The 18,570-nt window shown below is 40.4% G+C and overlaps 2 protein-coding genes across 4 annotated transcripts; one reads left to right on the top strand and one right to left on the bottom strand.

Annotated features, from left to right (window-relative positions):
* The first annotated feature begins 381 nt into the window (after positions 1-381).
* On the top strand, positions 382-8,459 carry bach1b (BTB and CNC homology 1, basic leucine zipper transcription factor 1 b). Of its 3 annotated transcripts, none has more exons than XM_080482631.1 (6): positions 382-528; positions 1,137-1,192; positions 1,388-1,639; positions 2,285-3,748; positions 4,701-4,907; positions 5,003-6,704. In XM_080482631.1, the coding sequence occupies exons 3-6, from the start codon at positions 1,388-1,390 to the stop codon at positions 5,285-5,287; spliced, it is 2,208 nt and encodes a 735-aa protein (XP_080338757.1). In that variant the 5' UTR covers positions 382-528; positions 1,137-1,192; the 3' UTR covers positions 5,288-6,704. The 3 variants fall into 3 exon arrangements, with proteins under 3 accessions (XP_080338757.1, XP_080338758.1, XP_080338756.1); XM_080482632.1 differs by lacking the exon at positions 382-528 and adding an exon at positions 8,412-8,459 and having other exon boundaries at positions 1,040-1,192; positions 5,003-5,134; XM_080482630.1 differs by lacking the exon at positions 382-528 and having other exon boundaries at positions 1,040-1,192.
* Positions 8,460-9,104: 645 nt separating this feature from the next.
* On the bottom strand, positions 9,105-16,036 carry rab38b (RAB38b, member of RAS oncogene family). The gene is made up of 3 exons (XM_080482500.1): positions 15,707-16,036; positions 13,435-13,712; positions 9,105-11,832 (listed from the first exon to the last, which is right to left on the bottom strand). Exons 1-3 carry the CDS (start codon positions 15,933-15,935, stop codon positions 11,683-11,685), a joined length of 657 nt encoding a protein of 218 aa, XP_080338626.1. The 5' UTR covers positions 15,936-16,036; the 3' UTR covers positions 9,105-11,682.
* Positions 16,037-18,570: the final 2,534 nt, after the last annotated feature.

Below are 18,570 nucleotides of genomic sequence, written 5' to 3'. Positions count from 1 at the left end.
AGGAACTAGATTTCTTCTTCATGACGAAATTAGTTCATGCTGGAATTATGAAACAGTCACCTGATTGGTCAGTTTTTTTTCTGGCTGGCTTCTCTCTTCCTCAAAATCATGTGACACTTTGTAAAGAAGATCATATTTAACTTCTCTGTATTGTGTGGTTTTAAATCAAATTTTGTATTTTACTTTGTTGAAAAAAAAATCTTTATTTTTTTTTCTTAGCTACCAAACAGGCAAATTCTTCTCAATCTAACAAATTGAAAATATTGTTTGGAAAGTTATGCGTCTTTTGATGAGCTGGAATTATACTTTTACAACCAATAATGTCATGGCATTTTGCCAGCATTGCCTCTCTCTCTCTCTCTCTCTCTCTCTCTCTCCGACACACACGAACACAGTTACACACAAAGAAAGCTCACAGCGAGCTCACAGAAATATTTGCTTCCGCTTAAAACAAGATGTGGGACAACAAGGACCTACTTGGACATTTTGACTTGTAGATTGATATCAGTCTTCTCCTGCTTGACACAGGTCAGTCATATGATTTTGCACTTTGCTTCTCAAATCTTCACCTCTGAAATCAGTTTTATGGGTATGAGAGAATGAGTACAGAAGACACAGCCAATAAAAATGTGTTTTATGAGTATGAGCGAATCAATACTGAAGACCTAGCCAATAAACAATGTTCCTGTAAAGCCTATTTATATTACAAGGTTTCTGCTGAATTAATGGTAAATCTATCAAGAGTTTTGTTTGGGAGAAGCTACGTTACCAGACAAATCCAAGGGTGGGATTGGTATGGACTGGAAAAACTGCTTGCTCATCCTTTATCAGCAGGAGTGCATGAGTCAGCGCCGCTCTGTTACACCCAGAGTGGTTGCAACACACACACACACACACACACACACACACACACACACACACACACACACACACACACACACACACACACACACACACACACACACACGCGCGCGCGCGCGCGCACAGTCTCCCTCCCTCGCACATGCTCACACACAGGCCATATGACTGAGTCAAGCTCAGTTTTTAGTTTGTAACCAAGTGGAGCTCAGGCTTTCTGGGAAACACAGCCCGGTTGGATGGCATTCCATTTAGAAATAACCAAGTGTGCTCTGCAGCGAGGACTTTACTTCACACTCTAAGAAACTTGGATCTACAGAGAAATATTTATGAGGTAGGCATATTTATCTTACTCTTTTAAAGTATGTTTATTAAAGTATTGTAGTTTTGTTTATGGATAAATTACAAATCTCTCTCTCTCTCTCTTCTCTCTCTCTCTCTCTCTCTCTCTCTCTCTCTCTCTCTCTCTCTCTCTCTCTCTCTCTCTCTCTCTCTCTCTCTCTCTCTCTCTCTCTGTGCGTACACACAGATGTCCCTGATGACCACCATGTCTGCCCCCCGGTCATCTGTGTTTACATTTGAGTCTACAGTGCATTCCTGCCATATGCTGCGCTGCCTGGACGAGCAGCGTCGCAGGGATGTGTTGTGTGACGTTACGTTGGTGGTGGAGGGTCAGAGTTTTAGGGCCCACCGCTCCGTACTCGCTTCTTGTAGCGAGTACTTCACCCAGAGGTTCTCCTCCTTCATGCAGCATGGAGCGGTCATCACTCTGCCGAAGGAGGTGAGACGTCACCTCATGGTGCCAATAAGTAGTTTATCTCAAGCTCAGCTGCCACACACCAAGGACTCTCTATAAAAGTGACCAATTCATCAACAAGATTGTTGTTGTTTTTTTTAATGCTTTGCGCTTGAGTTGCCAAGTTGAGACACACATTAAAACTTACTAAGGTAAAAACAACTGCTGTCAAGCATGTTCTGGTACAGTACAACGTTTTAAATGTTAGTTGTATATTTGTGTAATTGCTTAAGTTCATATGAGAATCCTGAGAAGTCATTGGTCCATCTACCAGAGCAGTTTTGAGCTTTATATCCCAAAATATTTGTCATTAGGACAGCCAGTATTAGAATGGTTTGCATGTCATAATCCACCAGAAGCAACCAAACCTGATGAAGCTAAATTTCATTGAGGGGTTACAAACTGTGGTCCTCAGGGCCCCCTGCCTTCTTTGCTGTTTTCGTGCTCCGTAACACCTGATTCAGATCAATGAATTAAGTTCCTGCAGGGCTCCATGTCAATCCATTCATTTGAATCAAGTGAATAGAAGCAAGACGACATCTAAAACATGCAGAGCAGGGGGTCTCTGGGGACCAGAGTTGTGAAACACTGAAATCAAGTAATCATTGATGTCATTTTATTCTTTTACAGGTGACAGTTGAAGGCTTTGAACCCTTGCTGAATTTTGCATACACGTCCAAACTCCTCTTCGGAAAAGACAATGTCTTAGAAATTCGAAATGCAGCTTCCATTCTTGGTTTTCAAGACCTTGATGATGGATGCTTTGATTTCGTCCTCCCCAAGTTCTTCTCCAGCAGCAAGAGCTCTGCTCCATTTCAGGGAAAGATCTGTTGTAAGAAGAAGTGCAAGAGGCGATTGTCAAAGGAAGGCTGTGGCTCAGACTGTGACGAAGTACTGTTGGATGAAAAAGAAGTCAAACCAGTTGCTGACTCATCAGCTCAGCAGGAAACAACATGGGACTGTGACAAATCACTCAACAACAAAACAGGAAGTCAGAGAAGCACTGGCACTGATGCACCTGTAGTTGAAGAGACAAACGACCACATTATGCAGTGTCCAAAGTATCGTAAGTTCCAGATAGCTTGCGGGAAGGAAAACTGTACCACAGAAAAAAGCCTAACTATTCCAGAGGTGCCCATCAGCGACGAAGGCCTCGTTTCCGTCTCACCATGTTTCAGCAGTGAAAAGATTCACAATGAAACTGCAGTTCATTTCCCTGAAAATTCAACAACAATTGTCTGCAAACAGCACAAACAAGGAGCGGGGGACACACATGACATAAAAACAAAGACTTCCTTTGGAAGGGAAAAAGTTCATCTGGATAAGAAAGAAACAAGACGAGGAGACAAGAACTGTGAGGACATGGAGACAGACGTTATAAAGATGGAGCAAGAGATGGAGCTTATCACTGGAATCAGCTCCACAGACACAACTACTGCAAAGGCTTTTTTATCAGAGCCAAAGGCGGTGCAGGGTGAGAGGTCAGCAGGGTTAATATTGAACCGTTGCTCCCTGTTTAACCTGAATGAGGGTCTTGCAATGCCTAAGTCACTGGGACAGGGGGGGTTTGTCAGAGGCGAGAAGACCCGTGAACCCAGTGTGACTGAGCCAGCTTCCTCTCACCCAAAGGAAGAAGAACAGGAACAGGTAGAAACTGAAGACAAAACAGCAGATAAGACCCAGCAAACAAGAGGGGTAGAGAAGTTGGCCTTGTCGGGGAATAGTATGAGAGATAGAAACATGGTGGGGAGGGAAGTGCCGCAGACACTGATGTCACTGGGACCAGATGCGTGCTCGTCTCAGCTGAACTTTCAGGACCTTCGTCCAGACAGTTCTGACAAAGGGAGTGGATGTGGCCAGAGTACATCATTAGAGTGGCTGAAACTCCACAATAGCTTCAGCCCAGCGTCAAGCAGCTGCCCCATGTTCCAGGATCTGCACCAACAGAAATGTTTATGGAAAGGAGCGGGGCTGCCTGAATGTGAGGGGGCTTCTCAGTCAGGCGTGTCATCCCTAAACTCAGGGGAGGATGGAGACTCGGAGACAGAAACAGAAGGGGACAGTGAGTCCTACACACAAGAGAGAGCCAGACAGGTGAGCAATGAAAAAGGAGCACGTCGGCTGAACTCTGCTCTGATTTTTATCTTTATCTGTCCTGCTGTCTTTCAGCTGTGATGTCCATGCAGTTTGAATATACCTTACGTCATGAAGTGTCATAAAAAAAAAAAAGTCTTGTAATTTACTTCTCAATATTTAATCGTGACACGACCTTTATATACAGTATCCTGTGCATCTCAGTGTTTGCACTCATTAATGGAAAGCAGGTCTGCTATCCTGTCAATCATTCACCATGTAGAGATAATGTGTGTTCGCACACGTGTGATTGTACTTATATGGCTTACTTATTGGGTCATAGTCCACTTAAAAGAAAAAAAAAACACCCAATTGCTCATTCACCAGAGCTAGTGATGCTTTTCACACGCTTCTGTCCAGACTGACTTGATCAAAAGCAGAAATAGTGTTGAAGATGTGCCGTTAAGGTCATTATTAGAATTAAAAAAATTCTTCACTTTGCTGTTGAAATAGAAAAAAAACCCAAATTGACACAGTTTGCCTGAACTGGTCACCTCACATCTCATGTCACACATTAGCAGCAGCAGGCATTCAGAGTTAACAATTAACAAATCAGAAAGGTTTTTACTCTTTGAACTTACAAGCTGCTTTGATCCTGTTCGCTTGATTTCCATCACAAACAGATCAGCAGTGACTCTTTTGGGATTGTAATTCTGAAATACGTTTCAGTTATAGGTTCAGCTGCTGACAGTCAGATACTTCTTATGTAATCAAAACTTTTCACACCTTCAGCAGGGACTGCAGGAATTTGCAGGGTTTCTGAACACATTGACTTTATATTATGTAATAAATCATTCAAATGCATTGTCTCTATTGTCAAAAATGTATTGTTCCATATAGATAAATGGTCATGAGCGGTATCCTTTCATTCATAGATGTATTTAACACCGGTTTCTTGATGGGGTCTCCTCAGGTGCAACTACCATTCTCTGTGGACTGGGTTGTGAATCTGAACCGAAATGACTTCCAGCAGCTGTTGAAGCAACAGGTCTTCACACGAGAACAACTCGACTTTGTCCACGACATGAGACGTCGCAGCAAAAACCGCTTGGCAGCTCAGCGCTGCCGCAAGAGAAAACTGGACTGCATTTATAATCTGCAGTGCGAAATCAACAAGCTCGTAAGCGCTTCACTTCTTTCAGTTATTAAACTTCAGGGTGTCTCGGCTGGAGTTGTTCTGAATGAATTGTCTTGTTTTGCATGTGTTTGTGACAGAAGACCGAGAGAGAAAAACTGATGATGGAGAAGAGCCGGCTGAGCCAGCTGAAGGTGAAGGCATGTCACAGCGTTTCAGCTTTATGCCAGAGGGTCTGCAATGAAGCAAATCTACTGCCAGAGCAACTACAGGTGTTGGCCAAATACACCTCCCCAGACTGCCCTCTCTCCTCTTTCTTTCCCCACATAGACACACTCCTCTCACAGCATGGACTGCCTCGTGGGCTGGCACCGGAGGAGTCTCAGTTCAGTTCCAGCACAGATACATTCATGGGAGAACAGTGACTTCTGATACTCATCCAGGACACACACACACACACACACACACACACACACACACACACACACACACACACAAACACTGTAACATGACCAACAATCCTCTGTGGTGTCTGAGGGTGGTTATGGTGTCAACCTGATAATTAAACTGCACCTCAGTGACAGTGGCAAACTTGTGATCTCATCATAATACTTTTATAATATTCACAGTGATGAGGCTTTATGGACATACAGTAAGAGCCTAATTTAGATGTTATCAAAAATGTTTATTTAAATATTTGTTATTCCTGCAGTCTCCAGCAGTCCAAATGGACGAAAATAGTTTACAGTTTGTTTATAGAAAAAAAACTCAACAAAACCAGCACAAGCAGAGTGATTAAAAGGAGAACTGTCTTCATCTACTTCACATTTTCACTGTTTAATTAACTCAGGATGACCACCAATTGAGCACACATGTAACAAGTTCACCATTCATTATATTTATTGCCAGTTTTCTCTAATATAGGTATTTGGTGTTTACAAGAGCTGCTACTTTGTACCGACAGTGTAGCCCTCTCTCACAAAGTGCCACAAACTAGTGTGCGTCCACAAATTGACACCATACCCAAAGAGTGCTGCAGCAAAACCACACAAAGCTCAACAAAAAGCCTTGACACGGGCTTAACAGACTGGATCTTTTTTTTTTTTTTTTTTTTTCGTCTGGCTGTCATTGTGGTCTCTTGACGCTGACCACAGTGACACAGCTCTTTTAAGTTGAACATACCTCTCAGAGCTTTGCTTTGACTCACTGAAGCAGACTTCAGGTCTTTTTTTTTTTTCTTCATTTTTTTTATATAGTCAAAGTTTTATCCAAAGAAACTGCACTTTAGCAAAACTTTTCTCTCGCCATACATTTACAGAGCTTGTTTTAGGAAGTGAAGCTGCTTCATACCCCGGATTGAACTCTATTGACACAACCTTTCACCTGTTTTTCCCCTTCATTCTACCAGCGATTTTACTGCTTTTATGAGGTTAACTGTTGTGTGCCTCCCACAATCTTTAGCACCTTTATCTGAATAACAGTCAAGGGTCAAATTAACAATCTATCAATAATTTATTGATACATTATAAGCAGATTTATGACTATAATGTCTGTTTTTAATACTTGAATCAGGACACGTATGTCTGTTTATATTGAGCACTCCATTCACTATTGTACTTACTGCACTATTATTCTTATTCCTTTAAAATATAATCTGCTTACTGTAAATATTTGAAACTCAGGTTTCTTCTGAATTCCACCAAATCAACGTTTCCTGTGGTATATTTTTCTGTATTTATATGATCTTTTTTCCCCACGGACACTGTGTTCGGATTGTCTAGAATTGTGTAAAGATATGACAATAAATGAATCATTAAATGCTGATTAAGTTATGAGCTGCTGAGTAGACTCACTGTACATTTGTGATAGAACGTTGTTTTTCATCAATAGTATGGCAAAAAGTATTACATGTTTACCCTGACACGTATCGCCCTCTGGTGGCAGCCTATGCACATGCTTGGGATGTGTTTGTTGCAGTTTACAGCACTAGTAGCTCCTCTACAATGTTCTTTTATATTGAATTATTTCCACAGTTACCGTATATATTTTTTTCATTCATCCAAACTTTTTGTGCATTTTCTGGCCATCTGTGGCAGTTAATCACTGAATAATGAATACCAAACAACCAACCATGACCGCTAAAAAAAAAAGAATAAAAGTTTGCTGTGATCATCAAGATATTGCCAGTGCAAAGCAGACATTGAAAAACCATTAGTGTATGGTAATGATATGTAAAATGTGTCAGTGTTCAGTGAGACCGGTAACTTCTTCAGAGGACTCATCTTTCAACCTGGACAGATATATTAATGATTTAATACTTCATCTTTCATGTTTCAGCCTCCCGGATCATTGTCATTCTCTCCCACTAACTCTCACCTGTGTTACTTTCAAATTTCCCTTTGAGTTTCTCTTCAGTTTCACTCTGCATCGCTCCTGTCTCGCTCTATCCCAAGGTTGCTTTAATTAAGAGAGGAGATTAGTTATCTCAAGCCTTTAATTTCTTTTATGTGAACAAATGTAGCATAATGCACGCCAGACCATTTCAACACTTTACTTATGTTGTCACTTTAATCAATCTCACCAACTATTTGTGTCTCTTTTCAATTTGAGAGAATAAAAGGAAGATTCTTGAGGCAAAAAGGTCAAAGAGGTCAACCTCAGTTAATGGATTTGGTGGGAACTGTGAGTCAGTGACGGGTGAAGGCTTAAAGATGAGAAAATCACCTTGCTGGAGGAGACTTTTTGTCTGGGAAAGCTTGTGTCTGTGTTCACACGAAGTGATTAAGTTCTTCGAAATCCTGTCATTCGCGAATGGTTGCACATCACTTTAAGATTTGTGTCTGGACCAATGTATTTTTTTTCCTCCATTTTTTTGGGAGCAATTAGCAATGTAAAGTGAAGACCACGAGAGCCATTTCTCTTAATATGACACCTTATTAAGCCATAGGAGCTCCTATTATCCCTCAATACAAATGAGTTAATTATTACAAACCCATCCTTCATTAAAATGAATTGTTTTCACACTGCATCTTTAATTTGCTCATGAATTTTAGGTTACCGTTGAGTGAATATAACGCTTGCAGTGTGACTAATGTGACAACAGATGGCTCCACATGAACAATTTCTAGTAGCGATATCAATGAGGCATCAGACCCAGTCACTTTCATTACCTTAATACCTGATTTGCAACTTGCCACATGACTCCGGTCTGTGATCTGTGTGACCAAGCAGGCCCAATGATTTCTGGTCTAATAGACAGTTATCACTTACAAGCTGTGTGAATTCTGCCTTTCTCTGACAGTTGGGGTGACCCTCTTAATCTGTCTGTCTGTGTTTACCTGCACGCACTCGAGATGAGTTGTTGGTAACCTTTTGTTGCTGTTAGATTTAAAGTGTTGCATCTCCTCCTGCACATGTTCTTCTCCTACCAACTGCCTTCTCTCTCTCTCTCTCTCTCTCTCTCTCTCTCTCTCTCTCTCTCTCTCTCTCTCTCTCTCTCTCTCTCTCTCTCTCTCTCTCTCTCTCTCTCTCTCTCTCTCTCTCTCTCAGAAGATGTGAGTATTTTCTGTAGGTGGTTCCCTGGCAGAGACTGAGAACTAGCGAGAGGACGGTATCTTGAGCTCATAATCCCAGTAATGAATAGTTAAATCTGTGCCAGTTGCAGTCATTACAAAATGAGCTAATACACCAAAATCTTTGCAATTTGTTTCAAGACATTAATCCAAAATTACATAGTTCAATTTTACTCCTTTATTTGAACATAAATCTTCAGAAATGTCACTGAAATCCCCAAACTGTCATTTACAACGTCATAATATGACCAACATTCCTAAAGTTTGTAGTTAGTTTGTCATTTTAATCATCTGTTGAACTAGTGTCAGTCACTCAGATACTGCTTGATACAATTCTGCGGGTACTGATATGTCATGTTTTTACCTCAGCAAAAAGAGACGACTAAATGTAATCCCTTAAGCAGAAAATAATCCACACAGTCATGTGCTGCCTGGATGAGAACCTGAGTCTACTGTACACGCACACATGTACCCGCACACACTCCTTGCTGTAAACTAATAAAACTTGGAAGCGGATTTATTGACTGTTACAGTGATTTGTGAAGCTCCACTGAATTACCGCGGTGATCATGTACAAGAAAAATTGTCTGATACCAGATAAAAGGTCTAATTGTGTAAATATCCTCAGAGCCACACATAAATTAGAACAAAAACACCAAACACAGGATATATGTGTGAAAATTGTTAATTTATTTGACTAAAAATAAATAAAGTACAATACATAAGTGGTATAATCAGTTGGCAGCATGCAGTTAGGCACTGTTTGATCTCCTGTGAGACATATTCTACAAAGATTTGGTGTATTCATCAGTTCCTGAATGAATGTGTTCATAATCGGTTAAAAAATCTGTATTGTGGAAACATGCTGACACCCTCATTACGAAAAAAAAAAGACATCAAGAAACTGTCCTGTTTCACTCTATAACATCGTCATGTAATTACTGTAAATTATTGACAACACCCATTCTCACATGACACCGTTGCATAAGGCCAGAGGAAACAATGTAACATGAGCCATTAGACATACATGCATGAACACTTCAGGAAGTGAATTGAGTTTACATGAGGTCCGAGTTCTCCCGTCATATTTCACAGTGAGGGGAAAAATGCTGAATTCAATTTTGGCAGAGGATGTTACAAGAAAGTTAAAAAGGGTGGGACATTGTCCAAAAGATAAAAAAAACGGAAAAAAAACTACCTTGAAATATACACACCTAAAGGAAAATATCAAAGTAGTTTGAGAATTAAAATCTACATTGTAGAGCCTGTCGAGGTCACAGTCACAATACATTAGTAGAGTACAAAAACAGTAACCAAATGCTACAAATGAAGACAGCAAACCTTTTTATCTACTTTAAAGAAAGTAAGGACAATCCAGGAGCGGCATAATCAGCTGATAACAGGGTTGTGTTGTATCACTACGCTTATTAAATACTTCACATCATTTCCAATTATTGTTATCTTACTGAATACAAGTGTATTCATATTCAGCTCAGAAGTGTATAGTGTGACACCCTGCTGACGCCCTCGTTACGAGCCAAAATATCACCATGAAATTGCCTTGAGGAGGGAGCATTGTTTCAATCGGTAACATCCAGGTCACAAATGAACGACGAGAACTCGCACATTAGCACATGACTTTTTGGTATGAGGATCCAAAAACACAAAGCAGCTCGGAGGAAACAATGTGACACATGCCACAAGTACATCCGCTGTACATTTGCATACATTTGCAACGGAACACACACTATTTGAACACATTTTGATTTTGTTTGCCCTGAACCACTTTAAGAAAATAGCAAAGTTTGACTTTACTCTGCTAATACGACTGCCTCCCAGACAAATAGTACAAATAAATTACAGACCATTAAACGATATATATTAAAGTATTCGATCTACATTGTGGAGCAGGTGCAGGTTTACATAACATACTGTGCATGGTATATAGAAATCAGGGAGAAAAATAAAGCGAACGGAGAGAGGTAGGTTAAATATGAGAATAAGCAGTGGAAACAGTTTTACTGAGAGAAAACAGAGTGAAATCAGAACAGATGACAAAGCAGATGAAGAGATGAAAGATGAGGCAAAAAAGGAATGGGGAGAGAGGAGAAATCGGTCTATATGTGGATATGCGGCGGTGTCTGTCTGCATGGCACAGTGAGACAAAGCTTCACATAGATGTTAGAGGATAACCATATAAAAAAAGACTCTTGTTACCATGGATACCGAGGCTTAGGTTTTGACAAATGAGTGTGTCCAGTATGCAACCAGACAGTCGGCACAGAGGAAAGCAAAACATGCAATACTCATCAGAATAAGGGCAGTGATCTAATTGAGTAAAATATTGTCGCTGTATAGTAATCAAACTGAAGTTCAAACAGAACAACTTCTCCTCCTTTCAAGGAACAGACGTCTGTGACATGTCTCCTCTGTTCACCGAAACATGAACTGCTCAGAAAGACCTGCCCACTGGCCATTAAACATTATTAACACTAGGCAAACTCCATGATGTTTGTCTAAGTGCTCAACTCTATTTTTCTTCGTAGCCGCTTCCCCAAGCACATAAATACGTTGCTTCTCAAACTGCTGAACAAAATAGTCAGTTGTATTGTGAATTTCAACCTATTTAACATCAACTAACATCCAACTTCACACTCAGACGCGCATACTGAAAATAATTTAAATCATAAAAAAAAAAAAATAAATGAAAACAATGTATGTGCAAAATTCACATAATTTCACAAGCTGGGATTTAATATATGCGATCAATACTGCTTCTTTTGGCCTGTGCAGAAAAACCTTAAATAAAGCCTGCTGGTCTGTACAGTTTGGAGTGTGTTTGGGAATATTAAGTCATGTTACAAACTTTAAGACTGACCACTTTTATGTTCAAAATGCTTGTACGCCCATTTACCAAATAATGCTAAGCAGCATAGAGAACTATAGTACAGGTATCTGGAAAATAGTTTTGTAAGGCAAAATCTGAACACTCACAGTATCGTAAATCCCCACCCTCCATTGTACTGTTACATAAAAGTGCAGCTCTTTGAGGCGGCGTGGCTTCAGTTCGAAATGTTTCTTCCTCTCCACAGTGGCACAACCAATCAAACACATCAGACTTGAGACAAAAGAAACCAAACAGTGCCACGTTTGACTTCCTTCAAACCTTCGATATGTGGTGAAATTGTCTTTCGTTTTCCTGCTGTGAATTCATTATTTTCACTTCGGCCAACACCCCCATAGTCGAATTACTTGAGGCAGCCAGAGCAGCTCATCGGCCTGTTGGAGTCGAGCTGCGGTGAGATGGTGTCTGGAACCACGCTTTTCAGGATGTCATTTTCTGTGGCCATGATGTGCTTGACCAAGAAGTTGGCAGCTTCACTGATGTTGAGATTGTCCTAAAGGAAGAAGACAAAGTGTAGTTATACCATATATGGTTTATAGGATGAAGTTATTATTATTGGTTTTGTTTTTTTTACCAATTTCCAGGACGTTTTGGCTTACAATTGCCAGCAAAGATGAACAAGTAGATCTCGTTTTGTTTAGTCTCCCTTCGACACTTGTGCCTGAACCAGCGCTTCATAAACTTTGACCTTTCAGAATGTTGAGTCTTGATGCCACAAGAGGAGAGCTCACTCACGCTGCTCCAGCACATTCGTGTCATTACAAGATGTGTAAATGAAGGCAGCATTAGCAGAATTTAAGGCTATGTGTAAATACTGTTCTGAATGTGCAATCCAAGCTTGTACACATCACAGAGGTACATAGATAGATAGATTTGGCATAAACACAATGTAATGCAAGGAAAATATTTCATTTATTCTTTGGTTATTTGTGGTAGATGACAAATAAAACCATTACAAATCCTCATTTCTATAGTATTCACATGCTGAGTTTTATCATCCTAATCTTCAGGAGTTTGATAAAGCTTCCGTGACCCATTAGGTTAGGCGCATGCAAAATATAAGATGTTACAGGGCCAGTGATTATATAACTTTAAATCTGCTCATGGACAGAATTTAAACCAGCACAGTTCAAAAGTGTTTTTTTTTTTTTTTTTTACATTTAATGTGGAGTAAAACTCACTGCAAAATAGGAGTTTCTTAGCAACGGGCAGTTCATAATCACTTTAATAACTTGTTCTGACCCAGCTTTGTAAATTCGTCTTGTGGAGCCATCTTCCATGAGCATATGAAATTCCGGTTGGCTCTGAGGGGATGTTTACTGCTGACTGAAGCGACCTGAAGAGGGAGGAGATCTCTCCCGGGGTGTGCCGACCCATCGCTGCAACAGCCTACAATTTTGGCTCATTCATCCCAGACGATACTGAAGCTGTATTAACACTTAGTTTCAACAACAAGATGGTTAACGAGAATAAACAAGAACTCACATTCGAGTTGCAAGTAGCTTGTGTACCAGAGCCAGGTTTAGTGGCACAGCCAGGTGAGCTGCTTCTCAGTTCCAGTCTAAAATATGGTTATAGTCTGTCTTCTTAAGTTACATATGTTCAGTCTCCCCCCGTCACCCGGATATGAGAAAACGCTCTCGCAAACAACTTAATTTCACCTCGTTGCAACCAATGTTTTCATAGTTAATAATGTAATAACTATACAATAGTGTAATAACATTTTGACAATCATTTCACAAGTTAGTCTATAATTTTCTGGTTATTCCATTATAAAAGTCATAAAAATATTTCATTTCAGTTTCAGTGCAGTTTTCTTATCAAAAATAGATGTCAGAGTCGTCATATCCATTCACTGAGCATACCTACCGGAACTTTCTCTTAATTATGCTTGTAAATTAGTTGTTTTTTTTCTATTTTATTAAATTGGTGGTGAGTTATTACATTGTTGGTTTTACTTAAAATGGCCAAAATTATTACACTATTGTCAAATATTGGTGATCTTGGTTATTATTACATTACTGGTGGCCATCATGTACCTCATGCGCCACAAATGACTCAAACCACGAGTAATTCAGGGAAGTACTGGTCTCACCTTCGCAGAAGTCTCGAACCAACCCACAAAGCCATGGTCCTTGCAGAACTGGTCCATCTTGATGCCATTGCTGGTCAGCTCCCTGCCCTGGTCACACTTGTTAGCCAGCAGCACGGTGGCAATGCTCTGTCCATTAGTCAGAATTAGTTTAGAATCCAGGTCCTCTTTCCACTTAATGACGGCCTCAAAGGTCGTCGGTCGTGTCACGTCGAACACAATAAAGGCCCCCATGGCTTCACGATAGTACACCCGGGTCATGTTCCCAAAACGTTCCTGACCTGTGGTGAACCAACACACACACACATACACACACACACACACACACAGCAGACAAAGTGAGATTCATTCATTTGTGTGGCAGCATCATTGTGTCCAGGCTTCACTTTGCGAACAGGTTCTTATTGTTTTCTTGCATTTTTGCAGGAAAACAAGGCATGCTGCTGACAGTTAGCGGTGCCTGCATTCCCCAAGAAACAGCAGATTCCATCGTGTTGCAGCAACACAGCAGACCACTGCAATTCATCTAATGAGTTCATCTAATGACACAAAACACAGGTAACACTTAGGAGCTTTTATGAGGCAGGCACCAGTAAATAATGAACCAAAAACTCATGACGTGATCTTGAAATCTTCTAAAGAAAAAGTGAATTTAATTCGCCAAGTCAGTCACCTGACGTCAAGCTTCTTACTTGATGAAGACAAAACTGAAGTGTCCAGAAAACAAGCAGTGACTGACCGTTTCTGCAGTAAAGCCTTGGCAAAGCATCTCCATGTAAGAAACCGAGCATTTGGCAATATTCAGTTACTGCAGATTTCAGGCAGACATTGAAAACAAGTGGCTGGCATCCATGAAGAAAAATTACGATATTTATGTTAATTTATTCCGATTAGCTCTGATAGAGACAAAATAGAGGGACTAAGTATTGCAACAATCATTGTAATTTTCATATTCATCATATGGCTTTGGTGACAGTTGGGTGGAAAATGACAGAAAATTGCTTTGCTGTCCAAGAACTGATGGATATGACTGGAACCGGGAGAAATGCCTGCATGCAGGTACGTGAGATCATAACTACCTGTGTATTTTTCAGGGAATGGAAATTAGGTATTTGAGGAGAAGGTAATCCTGTTACAGGTTATCTGTCAACACTTTTCCTCAGGCTATGTGTCCCTCAGTTTGATGTTAGTATGTTTTCGTACAAACGTGAGGCAGTAAGTATGTGCTCAACATCTCCTCTTTGCTGAGAAGTTTACGTTTCTCATAAATATTAATGACTGACATGTCACTTTTTGCCTTGAAGAGGTGCTCTGACAAGGACAAAGTGCCGCCGAGGACAAGGAAATGGAAAATTCGACTGCACATAGGATTGACAGCTTCCTCTTTTCTGTGCAAAAAGACTGTATGAGTGATTTTTATCTCTCTTAAGGAACCCTCCTCGGCAGTGCTGCGGCAGCACTCTGAGACAGACGAGTCACACATCACTTGGCAGAGTGTCATTCGATAAGTGCCTGGTGCAATTTTAAATCCTTGCATAAGTGCACAGTATAATGCGTCAAGTTTAAAACAAAAACAGAAAAAAAATCTCCTGCCAACTGACGAGAGCCCTGCATTTCCTCTGGTCCTCAAGCAGGTGAGCAGGAGTCAATCATACAGACGTAATTTCATTTGAAGGGTCAGAATTAACCACCTCAAGCTTGTGGTTGTGTGTGTGTGTGTGTGTGTGTGTGTGTGTGTGTGTGTGTGTGTGTGTGTGTGTGTGTGTGTGTGTGTGTGTGTGTGTGTGTGTGTGTGTGTGTGTGTGTGTGTGTGTGTGTGTGAGAGAGAGAGAGAGTAAGGATGCTGCCTTTTATTTACTCCACAATGCCACTCCTGTGACTGGCCTTTAAATGTCCCTCACATGGGCCTAATCACATGATCCAACATCATACCTTGAGTGAATGACTAAATAACAGTGCTCTGGTCTCCTCTTTGCTCGTGTTTGGATAAGAGATAGAGATAGAGACAACAGAGACCAGCTGTCTCCAGTGACGCTGCATCTTTAACTTGCTGTTGAATAATTTTACAACAGTCATGCTTCACTGTCAGTTTCAAGACAAACACGTGATTTTTATTTAATTTTTTCTAGGGCAGCATTGCTTCACTGTTTTCACTTTTTGTTTGTTTAAAAGGAAGAATAGCACCAATGTAAGTCGCAAACCACAATTTGAAGCCATTACGCACAACTTGAAACTAAATCAGACACAATAAAGTACTTATTCTCCACTGTCCCACCTGCAATGTCCCACAGCTGGAGCCGGACAGTCTCGGAGTCCCAGTTCAGCACTTTGAGGGCGAAGTCCACTCCGATGGTGGCCCGGTAGTTGTTGGAGTAGGTCTGATGGACGTAGCGCCTGATGACGGCGGTCTTCCCAACACCCAGGTCCCCGATCACCAGCACCTTGTACAGGTGCTCCTTCCGGAGACTCTGCATGCCGTTGGAGTGAGATGAGTGATTGGTCATCTCACCTGTGGGATCGAGGTGTTTCTCAGTGACTTTGACTCGGTGTGTGTACGTGTGTGTGCGTTTGACACTCCGCGTCCTGGTCCGTTGTGTGTGTGTGTGTGTGTGTGTGTGTGTGCGCCTCTGGTCGGGTTTAGGTGCCGCCCTCCCTGCGGAGGGAGTGTGCGCTCTTTCAGGGGCTGACCCTGAGACGTCGTGACCCCGCCTGGAGAGGAACGAGAAGTGCGCACGCTTGTGCATGAGTTTACATTTTTACGATCTACTATCTATAAACTGTGCTAGTAGTTAATTAGACGCAGACATACTTTCACACCCTGACTGCCATCAGACAACCATGTGCTTATCAGGATTCATTTGTTGCTCTATATGGCTACTGTTCTACGTGTCAAAACGTTTAGGGAACACACACAAAGCATCAAACATTTTCAAAGTAAGTATTGACACATATTTATCTCTTTCGATTTTGTTGCAGCTAAAAATGCAACGACTGACTCAACATTCTACATATTTTGGCGGTCTGATTCTATAGAAAGATCAGAAATCCTCATCCTTTTGTTATCTTCTATCAAAAACTACAGAATTTATCTTAAGTTTTCTTTGTAATTGTCACACTTTGCAGGGTCAAAGGGTCAATTGTGTTCCACAGGGCATATGTTTGATACCCATGTGCAACATTTCAAGTTTGGAAGATGTTGATAGTGTTGTGCCTGGTTATTTAGAGATTACCATGTATGGAGGTGTTCCTAATATTTTGCTCAACCTCTCATTGTGCAGTAGAGGGAAGAGTATCTCAAAACCTCTCAGCTTCTCACAGCAAGGCTTAACAAACTAATATCAGATGCAAGATAATATTATTCTCTGCTCCTTTTTACAGAGATTTCAGCTTGTGCGACAGTTATTCATCATGCCGAATGCCCTTAATAAGGCAAAAAGCTTTGTTGCTTTGGAAAAGCTAAATATGGCAGATGGATGTAGGCCTTTATGCAATGAAAACAACATGATCCATTAATTTTCCATCCATCCATCCATCCATCCATCCATCCATCCATCCATCCAGTTTGGGTAAATCCTATTCAAGTAAATTCTATTCAGTGCAATCACGACACTAAATTATCATTAATATAACAAAATGTAATATTTGGTTTATTCAATGCAAGTATTTTCAGTACATTGTATCATTTAAAACAATTATTTGGATGGATGATTTAATTTCTTTCCATAAAAGAAGGAGCCGGACTCCATTGGCTCACTCATAATTTCCACCTTTGCCAAAACAATAAGGATCCGGCCAGTACACCTGCTTGCTACAGCGTATCATATGCTTTGTATTACCTTCCCCAACTCTCAGGTGGGTCGAGAAATTCTGATGCATTCAGAAAAGCAGGCCGATGCAAAAAAGCCAATGGGCTCTTTGTTTAGAACAGCCCACACCTTTATTTGCACTGAATACATGATTTACATATTTACACATTGTTGACTATATTTGTTTTGCAGGGCAAAAGCTTTAATGTTTTATGCAGGTAGTCACAGGCCATGATGCTGCCAAAGCAATTCTACAGAAATGGTTGTTGTGTATCACCTTGAAATACATTGTTTACATCTATGCAACTCGGTATCTTTGCTGACAAAGTGTGATGTGTCTTGTGGATTCAAACACCCTTTCAGGCTGCACGTTGGAGTACTGATGACCAACAATACGCTGGTCCATTGAGGCCTCGGTTTCTCTCTGAGCTCATCAAACTCTATTATTGTCTGACTATGAATAAACTTTTGCTCAGTGTCATGTGAATATTATTTTCACAGACCAGCGCTTGTCCACATTTTATGGCAGGGGAAATTGTATTACTTGTTTAATAAAGAGTGCCCCAGAAACCCTGTTTCTCACTTTAATTATCGCACAGTGATTTGACACTATTACATTCTTATTTAGAAAGAGTCCATAAGTAACAGAGACCAAAACATAACAATAACGCTGCATATTATCTAATTTGCATTATAAAAACGCCTACGGCAGTTTAAAAAATTACTGATGGATGGATGGATGGATGGATGGAAATATCATGCCCATGAAAATGTCCCCACAAATAACAATAACAATGAAATACATTTTAAATGTAAACCTTTAATGCAGCTCAAGTGGTAAAAGTTTTAATTTCAAGCTATCAGAAAATAAAATGCGGGGATCAGAAAAACATTCTGAAGACAAGCACATTACCAGCTTTAAGCATGATATGCTCTTGGAAGATTCGATGTGGCACAAATCTGCATGCAAATACGAAAGTGCTCTAAGATTTATTTTTTCTTTACATCAAAAAGTGGTATAAAACATTGCACATTTCAAAAAGCACATTCATCTCTGTTTAAACATAAATAAACATTAGTACAAAGGAAACCAGCCTAAAAAAAAAAATCAACTGAGATAAACATAAAAAAGCTACCACATGGAAATTATCTGTTGCAGCTGAAAAGGAGCAAGCTGATTCATATTGTTGACCTATATCAACAAAGATGCAAACAATTCACACACACATAAAAAAAAAAAACCGAACAACAAAAACAAATAAATAAACTGAATCAAAATGCTCAAGCATAGGAAATTTAAATCGAAACAAGCTGACAGCCGGATTCTCACTGT

The sequence above is a fragment of the Lipophrys pholis genome, assembly GCF_963383615.2.
Source record: "Lipophrys pholis genome assembly, chromosome: 16".
Classification (NCBI taxonomy): domain Eukaryota; kingdom Metazoa; phylum Chordata; class Actinopteri; order Blenniiformes; family Blenniidae; genus Lipophrys; species Lipophrys pholis.
The sequence above is the reverse complement of the archived record's forward strand: the minus strand, read 5'-3'. Positions and strand labels throughout refer to the sequence as shown.

What these genes read in the sequence shown, in the direction of transcription:
- bach1b (XM_080482631.1), top strand. Translation starts at nt 1,388, where the DNA reads ATGTCCCTGATGACCACCATGTCTGCCCCCCGGTCATCTGTGTTTACA. An exon ending in TCATCACTCTGCCGAAGGAG is followed by an intron (nt 1,640 to 2,284) that starts GTGAGACGTCAC and finishes ATTCTTTTACAG; the next exon opens with GTGACAGTTGAAGGCTTTGA. An exon ending in CACAAGAGAGAGCCAGACAG is followed by an intron (nt 3,749 to 4,700) that starts GTGAGCAATGAA and finishes GGGTCTCCTCAG; the next exon opens with GTGCAACTACCATTCTCTGT.
- rab38b (XM_080482500.1), bottom strand. Translation starts at nt 15,935, where the DNA reads ATGACCAATCACTCATCTCACTCCAACGGCATGCAGAGTCTCCGGAAG. An exon ending in CCAGCTGTGGGACATTGCAG is followed by an intron (nt 13,713 to 15,706) that starts GTGGGACAGTGG and finishes GGTTCACCACAG; the next exon opens with GTCAGGAACGTTTTGGGAAC. An exon ending in GGTTCGAGACTTCTGCGAAG is followed by an intron (nt 11,833 to 13,434) that starts GTGAGACCAGTA and finishes TTCTTCCTTTAG; the next exon opens with GACAATCTCAACATCAGTGA.